The following is a 12,723-nucleotide window of genomic DNA, read 5'->3' on the forward strand; positions in this document are numbered from 1 at the left end:
ATATAACATTATTTTTTAATAAATGTGTCTTATTTTTAAACAAGGAGCATCGTTTTCAGTTTTAATTTTATTAATTAATAAAATGTTACTGTTGGATGAGATTAAGGCATTTAAAGTTTTAAAAATGATAAGTTGTTTTGATAAGATAAGGATTTTAAAGGAAGTTTAGTAGGTGGGATAAAATTCCAAGATAGGGAGGAATTCAAGTTTGAAGTTTGAAACTAAAAGATAAAGGAAAGTCTAAATTTGAATGTTAGTTATTGTTTGAATTTGCTCTTATGTCCTGAGAAATAAAGTATCATTTTAACTTGTATAAGAGGCTCTTTGGTTTATTTTTTTTTTTTTAAGATTATAAATCTTTTTACTTATAAGTTATATAAAACTTAAAAATTAATAAATATTTAAATAGATAATGTATTTTGATAAATACGCTATAAATTGTCATTTATATAATTATATGTTTGATTTGAAAAAATAAGTTATCAACACTTAATAAAAATACTAAAATAAATATGTTATTGAATAATATAAATAAAATTTATAAAAATACTAATTTTTAATAAAAAAATATAGCTTATAAGCAAAAAAAACAACTTATAACGGAGTGACAAAACACCCTCTAATTAGCTTCTATTGAATTCAATAAATTTATAAATATATTTTCAAGGATTAAACTTATTTTGATTACAAAATACAATATATTTATCATCTATTAATAAAATAATTTTAAAACTAAAAATAATACGCTTTTAGTCACCTTATTAAATTAATTACTTGCTATAAAAATATTATTACATAATAAAAATATCGTTAAAATGACATTTTTTAATATAAGAATTACATATAAAACAGATAAATTTCCAGTAATTCTGGAAAGGAAATTACGGAGAAGTCTCTTCCACTAGAAAATACAATTAAATATCAGTCCATAAAAATCCAACCAGCATTTACAAATAAGCTGCACCGAAAGCCCGGCGAAGCCAAAGCGCAATGGCGGCGTCTCCAAGCGTCACATTCTCGTCTTCTTCCCCAACTCTTCAAACCCTACGCAAAAGCTCCCCAATCTCTCTCTCGCATCGCTCCTTCTCGAATGCTCGCTTTCTCTCCGACGCGTCCACCTCCCGCTTGCCTGGCCGTCGCTCTTTCTCTCATCACTGCCGGCGGGCGCGCCCCTTCGCCGTCCTAGCGGAGTCCGACAACGGCGGCGCCGAGCTTCGCCACTACGACTTCGATCTCTTCACCATCGGAGCGGGCAGCGGCGGGGTTAGGGCTTCCCGTTTTGCCGCCAATTTCGGCGCCGCCGTTGCCGTATGCGAACTCCCTTTCGCCGCTGTATCTTCGGATACGACCGGTGGAGTTGGTGGAACGTGAGTTGTGAATTCGGCTTGAAGTTCATTAATATATAATTCTCGTAGATGTATATTTATTCGTCTGTTTTTACCTTTTGCCTTCTTTGCATGGTTTTGTTGTGATAACTGAGATGAACTAAATGGAAGTAAGTTGTTTGATGGATGCGAAGATTTGAAATCTTGTATTTTTCGTTTCTTCCAATTTCCGAAGGTTTGAATTCATAGATAGAGAGTTGATCGCGTAATTAAGTTCCCCTGATGGCTGGTTACGGTTTTCAACTACGAGTTCATCTCGTGAGTTGTGTACCTGGATTTGTTTGGTTCAGTTGCCTATTTACAGCTGTCAGAGGAGATCAAATAACACCGGATTTTTCCACTGGTTGGAGAATTTTGAATCATCGTGCAACACGTGTCTTCTTCTTCCTTCCTCCTCGAGTCACGCATATGTTTGGTCTTGCTCAGTATGTCCTTTTGCAAAACAAATAGGTAATAACAAAACACCAATTCCCCCACCCCCAACCGGAACAAGGAAAAAGGAAAAGGCCATCAAAATTCATGACCCGAAGTGGGTGCAGAATAGGCTTTCTATCCACTGGTTTAGAAGACAACTTCATTTTTTATCTCTTCTTGTGTGCGAGTTTTGGGTGGTGGTGGGAGGGGTAAATGGCTGGATGGTTTTAATTGAATTCAATTCTACTGTACTGTCTCCCCCTGACTATTTGGGTATGGATATTTTTTCAGCATTTTTCTTGTCAAGGGCAACAATTGAAGTTAAAACACAATAGTGCACCTCAACTTTTATTATCTCAAAAGTCTGGTTACTTCTTGTCTTTCTCCTTCACTGCATATATTCATTCCTTTGTCTAGTTGAAATAATTTCATAAGCTTAACACTAAAGAAAACTTTCAAGCTTCAAAGAATTTGTGAGTTCGAAAACAAATTTTTGTGTTTTGGATGTAGGTGTGTGCTCCGTGGATGTGTGCCAAAGAAACTACTTGTGTACTCATCCAAATATTCTCATGAATTTGAAGAGTCACATGGTTTTGGATGGAAGTATGATGAAGAACCTAAACATGATTGGAGCACCTTGATGGCTAATAAAAATGCTGAGTTGCAGCGTCTTATTGGTATTTACAAGAATATTCTGAAAAATGCTGGTGTTACTTTAATTGAAGGGCGAGGAAAGGTTGGATGGTGCTGTGTTGCACTTAATACCCAAATGCTATTTTGTTTGAAATGAACTCATATTTGTTGTTTTTTATCTTTTACATAATTAATGCTTATATATCACAGGTTGTGGATCCACACACAGTAGATGTGGATGGAAAACTCTATACTGCAAGGCACATACTAATTGCGGTTGGGGGACACTCCTTCATTCCTGAAATTCCTGGACATGAATATGCAATAGATTCAGATGCTGCCCTTGATTTGCCTTCACAACCTAAGAAAATTGCAATAATTGGAGGAGGGTATATTGCTCTTGAGTTTTCTGGCATCTTTAATGGTTTGAGAAGTGACGTCCATGTATTTGTAAGAGGGGAAAAAGTTTTGAGAGGCTTTGATGAAGAGGTAAGGAAGAGGAGTTACTGTTTGTAATAGTTTGTTTATGTATTATTGGAGAAATGTCTTGCTTTGAGGAAAGCTCATCCTTTAATTTCTACAGATAAGAGATTTTGTTGTGGAGCAGATGTCTCTAAGAGGGATTGAGTTCCACACGAGTGAATCTCCTCAGGCTATCCTCAAATCAGCTGATGGTTCTCTGTCTTTGAAGACTAACAAAGGAATGGTTGATGGTTTCTCTCATATCATGTTTGCAACAGGTCGTATGCCTAATACAAAGGTTTGGTCTTTTACATTTGTGGTTTTCTATGTTGTTCACAGTCATCTAAAGCTGGCACTTTTCCACGTACGTGTTTTTTTGAATCTTTCATTTTGTCTGGAGAGAGTTTATTTATTTGTTATGGAGGCAGTGATCAGTGTGGGTCTTATTGTCCAAGGAGGTGGTTATATGTCTTTCAGATATTGACCTATGTGGAGACACTCCATCTCTTATGTGTTGCTTTTCCATTGGTTACTTAATCAACTCTTTTAAGTTATTGCACCAAGGAGGAATCAACGCAATTTCTCTTACAGAATTGAAACTTACACTTGATTTGTGGATATTGAACCCATTTTGTTGGCTGATACAAGGATTCCTATTTCATTCAGAATTTAGGGTTGGAGACTGTGGGGGTAAGAACAACTGAAAATGGAGCAATAGAGGTACACTCTGTCTGTCTCTGTCTCTCGCTCTGTCTCTCTCTCTCTGTCTACCTGGTTGTTCTTATATATTTTTTTCCACTCATTGTTTCCTCAGGTTGATGAATACTCTCGTACATCAGCTCCTTCAATTTGGGCCGTCGGTGATGTTACAGACAGAATAAATTTGACACCAGTTGCTCTGATGGAGGGAGGAGCATTGGCAAAAACTCTTTTTGCAAATGAACCAACCAAACCAGATTATAGGTACCCTTATGACAGCCTTGTTGTAGGATAGTCTCCTTTTTCCCCCCTATGAAGATGTTATTTGAGCAGATACATTGCTGAATAAAAGACATGATATTTGGTGGATTCTGTATACTATTTAATTACCATAAACTGTTTTAACTTTTGACTGTTGGTTTCTACCTAGAAAGTCACATGGATTTGTTATGGATTATTACTAGTGTAACTGACGAATAACTAACTCATTGACTGCAATTTTTTATGCATTTGGTTAGGGCTGTGCCGTCTGCAGTCTTCTGCCAGCCGCCTATTGGACAAGTTGGTCTTACAGAAGATGAGGTAACAGGATTGTGAGCTATATCTCCAGCAACTTCAAAACAACCTGTTGGATTTATTGTTTTAGGACTTGTGCAGGCCATCAAGAAATACGGTGATGTTGACATTTACACGTCAAATTTCAGGCCCTTGAAGGCTACTCTCTCTGGGCTGCCTGACCGGGTTTTCATGAAACTTATCGTATGTTCAAACACACAAAAAGTTCTGGGGTTGCACATGTGTGGAGATGATTCACCTGAAATTGTGCAGGTTTTGATCTTTCTAATTTTAGTGCTTTTTTTCTCAAGTTGTTACCATCTTACCATTAAAGCCTGGAATTGATGTGATTTCAACTTTTGAAATCCAGGGATTTGCAATTGCTATAAAAGCTGGTTTAACGAAGGCTGATTTTGATGCCACAGTGGGTATTCATCCTACATCGGCAGAGGAGCTTGTCACCATGCGGAATCCAACACGGAAGATCCGAAACAGCCCTCCATCTGAGGTTTTCTTTGACCAGGAGTCTTGCCAATGTGAACTTAACATATGTGAATTTACCCGTGTCATGCCTGAACTACTGAACAAGCTCTTGCTTTTTCCTTCTCCTTTTGCTCTAACTCCTTGCCCGCACTAATGGCTTAACCTAATGCTTGAGTTATCAATATGTTTATGTACGGCAATATGGTGACCATAAAATCACTGACAGATATTTGGATTTATGATCTCAAGTTACAGTGTGTCCGCTACGTAATGCTACTTCTCCTCCTTCCATGCCTTGGACCACTACACATATATGGATCAAACTTTAACCAGTTTTAACTGAAATCTGTCATAAATAAACGAACTTTCATTTAATTTGTGTGGCTTGTAGATGCATTATTACCTAATTCTTTGTGTTTATTAAATGTGTTAATTTGGTATGCTTACTGTCTCAATTGTTTCAGGTTAAAAGGGATTTTGAGGTCAAATCTGCAGGAGTCTAGTTGTCTATCAATACAATGAAGAGCAAAGCTTTATTTTTTCCTAGGTGAGATCATTCATCCTCCAACAAAATTGAGTGTTAAACCTTTGATTCCGTAGCATATGAGGGTAGAGGAACCGTGAAACTTCAATCCGAACTTCTCGACTTGGCCTTCCAAGTCTACAAAAGCCCATCTAACTGAGAACTGCCAAGCTATGGGAAGCTCCTTTAGTTAAGAGGGCCTAAATTGACATCACATGATCCAACTACTCCCTTTTTCGAAGATGCTATTTTTTGCCGTTTCACATCTCATCTTTATGATGGGTGCTCATAGAAGAAGGTTATTCCATCTTGCCTCAGGAAAAATTCTATGATTACAGAACAGGTTCCTCTAGCCAATTATCCCAATAGCTAATAAATTCCTCCTTTTAACTTCAGTTTTAGTTTGCAGTTTGTAGAGTACTTGATGCGAATGCGAAAGAGTGTAAGATGCAAGGTCTTTGAGGCCTCAGACGAACTCTGGCAAAGCGAAGATTTTGAGCTTCGGTTGGTTTTTGCAGCCAGTGATGACTCAAATGACAGTTTTCCTCCCCTCTGGAGCACAGATGTTGCCAAATATCGTAGAGTCCCTGCAGCAGATGCATGTATAAGTTATATACCAATGCGCTGCACAGAGCTGTGGATTCGTAATGGAGGTGCTGCTATTCTGTATATTTGAACTTAAATAGGAATTGTTTTCTCATGCCACAACAACTCTAGCTGCTAATAATTGTCGTTTTGTGCCCTGATTGATGTTTAGGATTCAAATTTGAGCCTACTGCTAGTGTTAACGTGCAGCTTCTCTGAATTATTTAATTTGGAATACTCAATTTGCAGTTAAATTTTAGTGATAGTGGTCGGTAATGTTTGTGTTTTGATATTGGCAAAATTATACATGATTCTCCAAAGAGTTAAAACGTCATCTACTTACAATAAATGTTAGGGGTATAGGAGCTTGTCAGGTGTAGTTCACGATTCAAATCCCTCTCAAGTGTAAGAGGTAATCGTACATTAAGAATAATGTTCAAATTCTTACAGGTTATTGATATATATATATATATATATTGATTGTAGATGTAGTAGGTATATTACCATGCAAATTGATGTCAAAAAATCATTTTCAAATCTTGATTAGGTTAGGCCTAACGCTCAGTCTTTTTTTGGTTACAATTACGAAATAATTTCATCTTATCACAGCTGCATCTATTATTGGCTTTATTCTGTGAGGAGGAGATCATATTAAACGGATTTCCTGCATTTTGTTTATCTACTTTTACATAAATAACTCATATAAGTTATAGAACATAGCAGTATTTATGAATAAATCAAACAAAATTAAATAGAAATATTAGGGTCTATTTGTAAATATTGCCCTTTCTATAATTTTTTAAATTTTTTTACTTCATTCCAGCATTTTTGAAGGAAAACAATGGGAATGGTGTTTGTTGTATTTTCTTTTCAAAATATTGGAAACAACTTTTGGAATTAAATGGAAAAAAAAGTAACCGACATTATCTCTCTTCTTCCTTATTCAATCAAAAAACCTTTTCTTGCAGGCGTAGATCAACTGATAAATGAAGAATGTGTTGGGAGTGTTGCTCTTTGGATCATCAAGTTTTGTGTTCTAGCCCTAGTTAGGAGATAGTTTAGCAGATAAGGAGCGATTCTGAAAAATAAAAATTACTTGTTGTCTTCATATTTGTGATTGTGCTAGGGGTCAAAATCTGCTTGTTGGATTCTCTGATTTACCTTTCTTGCTGAGATCGTGGGGACCAAACAGCAGAGGGCGCTTTGTGACGGTGCGTTAACAAAAAAAAAAAAAATAATCCTATCTTTTTATGACTAGTGGCCGACGTTAGCACTACAATGTTTCCCTACATTATAGCCACATTAGCAACAATCTAACTCTTTGGGAGCAAAAGGGGAAATTCCTCACCAGGGGGCTCCGTAGCTTAGTCCTAAGATTTTTGCAAGAAGGTTAAGTTATGCAACTCAGGGTCAAGATTCGAACATGAGACCTACAACTGATTATATAACAATTTACAATCCAAGACCTCTTTAGGAACAACTTGTACTCGTCCTTGATCAGTGGGCTATGCCCGTTGGGGGCAGCAACAACCTAAGTCTTATTTCTATTACAAGTATTTTTAGAAACTAATTTATCAAATCCAACTATTTTCGTGACAGACTTGAGCATATCTAGTAATATAATAATCATAGTCGATAACCGAGCTTGTGGATTTTTGGCAATCGAAATCACATATTTTTTTTAGCCTTTTTCAAGGTGACCCACTCCAAATCTGGCGAGGTTCATCATCTTCACACATGATCCGGCAAGTTGTAGGCCATATATGACAATTCATACCTTATTTTTTGTATTTTTTAACAATCAATAGTTTTTTTTTTTATCTAGAACATGAATATAGTATTAAACATATAGTTTTCACTTTGATTTTCTTGACAATTCATATCAAAATCGAACAAAATTTTTTATTTCCTTTTCACTCAGAAAACTGAAAATGAAAAGAAACAAAAAAAAGGAAATTATTAAGAAAATTTTAAAAGGATACCTCATAGTTGTATTATTATTTTGAGCTCTGTAAGTTGGAACATTTTAAGTGAAAATAGGTGGAGGCGACGAAGACGCTGGCTCTGGCTCAAGTCAAATTATTTTGAAAAGCAAGGCGCCAAACATGGCCCAATTCCCGCCCCTTCCCGACCGGGACGCTCCCTATATTTCTTCTCTCTCCCGCTCTCTCTCTCTCTCTCTCTCCCTCTACAGTCTCCGAAGTGAAACCACCAAATGCAGGGCCACCAGCCGCACCCCGCCACTCTCGGCGCCGACTACTCCACTTCCGGCGCCGATCAACCCAAGAGAGGCAAAAAGCGGGGCGGCTATAACTGTGGCCGTTGCGGTCTCCCCAAGAAAGGCCATTCCTGTCATGTTCTGCCCACCACCCCCACCCTCACCGCCGCCGCATGCGCGGCGTCTTCCCCTCTCTCGTCTGTCCGCCCGCCGTCGCTGCCCCGCCAGACTCATCCTCAAATCCGGAGAGCGCTTTCTTTCGACGACATTGATGCCCGGGACTTGTCCGAGTCTGACGACGACGGGGACGACGGTGCGCCTGAGTTGGAGGTCGAAATGGGATCCGGTCAGTTTCCGGTGAGTTGTTTGTGGGAGGTGCTGAGGAGGTTGCCGCCGCCGGCGCTGCTATCCGCGGCGAAGGTGTGTAAGGGGTGGAGGGACACGGCTAGGAGGGTTTGGAGGGCGGCGGAGGAGCTGAGGCTTAGGGTTCCGGCGAACGCTCATCTTGGATTTGTTGGATTGGTGCTGAAGAAGTGTCCGGGGCTTGTTAGGCTCTCTCTTAGGATGGAAAGGTTAGGGTCCTCCTAGGGTCTTTTAACAGTTTTTCATCGGATCTAGGGTTCTATTAGACGGATCAATTGAAACCACCGTGAACAGGATTAAACCATCTCAATAATAACAGAAATGCTGGACTATGACTATGATATGTGATTAATTGAACAGAAACCGAAACAAGGATCTCAATTTGCGAAATAACCCGTGTAATGCCAGTGAATGATCTTTTGTTGAACTCAGAGGCGTCGGTGAGTTAAATGAGTGAACTTTGGTTTAACCTCTGATTAGCTTTCCTTTTAGATTCATGTTCTTCTAGATTTAATGGAACAATCCTTTCAATCTTAGACATTGGTGAAATGGGAATGAAGGCAACGAAACTAAGAGATCAGACTGTGATGTGATTTACCTCTCCCTTTTCCTTACTTTCTATTTGGATGCTGCAGTGATGTGGATGCAACAATGCTGGCTTGCATTGCTTTCTCTTGTCCTAACCTGAAATCCATGGAGGTCTTCACATCTGGTACTTCAGTCAACCGGATAACTGGGTATTATTTCTTCTCCCTTTTTGTTTATTTTTAATTGCCCCTCGTATTTCTGGATGACAATGATCTGGGAATTTCTTCTTCGTTGGTCACTCTGATTAGCAATCTCATGATTTTCTATTTGGACAAAATTGGTTTTCTCAAAGTTAGCAGTTGGTAGATCCGTTTTCTGTTTGATCCATTTTTTTTACTAGTAGAAATAATTGGATAGGTAATGTGATCTCGATGTAGGGATGAATTAGGCCGTTTTGTTGCTGATAAAAGATGTCTTACGAGCCTGAAGATGGAAGGTTGTTCTAACCTCAGCAGTTTTGTTCTTTGTTCATCTAGTCTTTCTATATTTTGGCTTTCAGGGCTTCACTCCCTCTCTAAGACGGTCGGTACTATTATTTTCTCATGCTATTTCTTTTTAAGGCACTGTTTTCCTACATGTTTATTATATTTTCAGTTGCAGCTGTAGTGCATTCAATTTATTTCTTCCATCCATGATCTTGCTATTTAGGTTTTCAACTGCCCCAATATGAAGGAGATTTCCCTAGATTTTTCCCGCCAAGAAAATGACAATACTGACCTTACTGCAATGGTGGATGGTATGGGAAGAGGCTGCCCAAGGCTACAGAACATACGCATAGCATCAGTTCGACTTTCTCATTCTGTTGTGCTAGCTCTAACAGCAGCAAAATTGAGGTCTGTTAAAATTAGATGCTTAGGTTGTATTGCCTGATAATGCATTTCATTGGTTGTGGATACCTCAACGAATGATCCCATTTTCCAAGTAAAATAGTAAAAAATGATAGGACGGTATAAGATTGTTATTTTGGCTGTGATCTCATATTGATGTCTTGTGTTAAGTGCCACGAGTTGTCTTTGATGCATAACCCCGTCATTATTTCTCTACCATGCAGAGGGTTGCAAATGCTTTCTCTTGTTCTTGGATCAGAAATTACTGATGCATCTGTGGCAGCAATTTCTTCGACCTACTCAAACCTAGAATTGCTTGATTTAAGTGGGTATGTTTCAGTCCTCATTTTGGTTATGCTTTCATAAGGTAAAGATAGTTGAGTTGGAGCATGGTATTAACATATCTAGCCTCATTATCTTCCTGCCTTTTCTATACTTGCAATTTGACCAAATGAGTGGAGGGAGTTCAAACAGGGTGTGTTAATAGTTCTTTAGTAAGAATTTTCTTGTCTTCAGGTTTCCTATTTGAGACTGATTCTTTAAGCCCCCATCAATTTACAGCTCCAGCATCAGTGACAGTGGCATTGGAATGATCTGCAATGTGTTCCCTGAAACATTATCAAGCCTTCTTCTTGCTCTCTGTCCCAACATTACTTCAAGTAACCTTCAATCCAGCTCGCTACGAAGTCCACTTACATATTTATATTTTTACTTTTTGATATTTTACCAACTTTTGTATGCTTCCTATATATCTTTTCAGGTGGAATCCAATTTGCTGCAGCTCAACTGCCTTTTCTTGAACTCATGGATTGTGGAATGACCATATGTGATTCCAGTCCCGAGAGTCAAATATCTGAAGAATGCTCTGACATTGTGTTGCAGAAAACTCCAAACAGCAAGCTGCACCTTATTTACCAGAAGCTTATAATCAAGCACGGCAGACTGAAAAAGCTAAGCTTGTGGGGTTGTTCTGGCCTGGATGTGAGAGTTTGTCTAAAAACTTTTGTATCATATGATTGACTATTACTTCATTCTGGACTCTGAATTTGTGAATGTGCATGCAGGCTTTGTATTTGAATTGCCCAGAACTCAATGATTTGAATCTAAATTCTTGTGCCAATTTGCACCCTGGTACGTTCTCATTATCCTCTTCAAGCTGTTGAACTACTAGATGCCAAATGTCAACTGAATTTGTGTATTTCTCACGTTCAGAGAGATTGCTACTTCAGTGTCCAAATCTGGAAAGTGTGCACGTGTCTGGTTGCCAAGATATTCTAGTTGAAGCCATTCGAGATCAGGTGAATAGCCTATTGTTTGTAAATTCATATCTTTGCCTTTTAGCTTAGCTACCTAGCCAATTTATGCAAATAGAAGATTGATAAAATTAAGGCTGTGGTATATGTGGATGACTAGACTTGTTCAGGATAGCTTGGTAATGATAATACTGCATCACGATAATATGTCCTCTTGCTGGAGGGCAGTTTAATGCCCTTTATTCTGCAGTAATACAAAAGAAAGAAATTTGTTTGTTAACTACTTGAGGCTTTTTCCAAGGGGCCGTTTTCTGCATTGTTAAGGCATTGTACTTATTAAAAAGATTGTGTTACATTTTTCAGTAAGTTTAATTGCTGTTTTTTGCTTTAATTTTACAGGTTTGTAGTGAATTGGTTGGTGCAGAGAGCTATTATCCTCGTAAGCGATTAGCTGATAGTTCTAAGAGAGTCCGGGTCCCACTTTTTGTCAGCCAACAGGTAATGGTGAATACTTGCAGTGCTTGTAGATCGATGACTTTAATTTTGTGACTACTTTAGCAAAATGTCATATTAAAAGACACTTTTTCACAGCAGAATTTGCCCATCAAATTATAAAAACAGAGTTAAATAGAAATTAATAGTATGAATTGCCTATAAAATCCAGTCAATTCTTCTATTGTGCCTTTGTTGATGAAGTCTACTGAACTTGTCTTCTGTTTTTGGTTTTCTTACAATCTTCTCTCGGACCATGTTGTGGAATTTTAACGTTTATAAGTTTGTTTCTTCCAGGATTGTGGCGGCGGCGACAAGGGAATGAGGTTATTCAAGCGACAATGTGCTGTAATTGTGGATTAATGGAAGATGTGCTCTTTGTAATCTAAACATGGAAGTCATTTCTTGGTGTTTGCCATCTTATAATTGAAGGGCATATAACTATCTTTTTTTTTTTTTTGGGGGGGGGGGGGGGGGGGGGCTCAAATTGTTGTTCAAATTCTAGTGGGTAATGCCTTATTCCTTCGTCACAATCCCACCCGTTTCTTACATTTTCAAAACCGTGGGGTTGGCAAAACTTCTTCTGATCAGGGTTCTTGTTTATTAAATTAAATCCATTAGCCTTTAAATTAATAAATTATTCAGCTGTTTCAATAAGTTGTTTTTTTCTTCAATTATTTTTCTTCTCTTAGCTTATGCCAGAGATAGAACTTGGAAATGCAGCTGTTAATGCTAATATTAGGGATTGGCTGATATTATAATGTCAGTCTGGCACTTGGTTGCCTTTATATAGGTGGAACTGGTGCTCGTTTGATGATTTTGCATTTCAGGATCAGTTAAGCAACTCTATTTTTTTATGTTGTTGACAATGAATCTAAGGGATGCTAATTAGTGGCAGATGAATAGGTATGTGACTGCAGAAGTTGGATTTGAATTAAGATTGAATGATTAATGAAGTACTTGAATCTCGAAAAATCACATCTTTATAAAGGCTTACTGTGGGACTGGTAAAGGACTAAGATCATGCATGCAGATAGTCAGATATTGATTCCTTGGATAAGTTTGGCCAATTGGCAATATGTATATTATGGTGTGGACTTGGATTTGGGCCCTTTTTTTTCCTTAGAGTTGAGATGCCCCGTCATGAGTTTGATTGCTAAACTTACCAATCACTAGAATTATTATTCAAATACATTTACTTGAAAGATGGAAGTAGACTAAATATTCATTGAATGATATTTAG

General features: G+C 37.9%; 3 protein-coding genes across 5 annotated transcripts in view; 2 read left to right on the top strand and 1 right to left on the bottom strand.

Annotated features, from left to right (window-relative positions):
- The window catches only part of LOC127786488 (autophagy-related protein 9), a gene marked incomplete in the record, with an annotated part of 1,007,132 nt that overhangs the window by 483,089 nt on the left and 511,320 nt on the right, over positions 1-12,723 (bottom strand).
- On the top strand, positions 943-5,998 carry LOC127786506 (glutathione reductase, chloroplastic-like). Of its 3 annotated transcripts, none has more exons than XM_052313957.1 (11): positions 943-1,367; positions 2,310-2,535; positions 2,643-2,921; positions 3,016-3,192; positions 3,561-3,614; positions 3,709-3,857; positions 4,112-4,175; positions 4,251-4,421; positions 4,519-4,656; positions 5,096-5,178; positions 5,551-5,998. In XM_052313957.1, the coding sequence occupies exons 1-10, from the start codon at positions 991-993 to the stop codon at positions 5,132-5,134; spliced, it is 1,674 nt and encodes a 557-aa protein (XP_052169917.1). In that variant the 5' UTR covers positions 943-990; the 3' UTR covers positions 5,135-5,178; positions 5,551-5,998. The 3 variants fall into 3 exon arrangements, with proteins under 3 accessions (XP_052169917.1, XP_052169916.1, XP_052169914.1); XM_052313956.1 differs by having other exon boundaries at positions 5,557-5,998; XM_052313954.1 differs by having other exon boundaries at positions 5,564-5,998.
- Positions 7,676-12,181, top strand: LOC127786504 (F-box/LRR-repeat protein 17-like). The gene is made up of 11 exons (XM_052313951.1): positions 7,676-8,529; positions 8,956-9,057; positions 9,286-9,430; positions 9,557-9,741; positions 9,960-10,064; positions 10,297-10,394; positions 10,496-10,716; positions 10,800-10,866; positions 10,948-11,033; positions 11,388-11,486; positions 11,778-12,181. The coding sequence occupies exons 1-11, from the start codon at positions 7,955-7,957 to the stop codon at positions 11,841-11,843; spliced, it is 1,749 nt and encodes a 582-aa protein (XP_052169911.1). The 5' UTR covers positions 7,676-7,954; the 3' UTR covers positions 11,844-12,181.

This window comes from Diospyros lotus, chromosome 12 (genome assembly GCF_014633365.1).
Source record: "Diospyros lotus cultivar Yz01 chromosome 12, ASM1463336v1, whole genome shotgun sequence".
NCBI classification, from domain to species: domain Eukaryota; kingdom Viridiplantae; phylum Streptophyta; class Magnoliopsida; order Ericales; family Ebenaceae; genus Diospyros; species Diospyros lotus.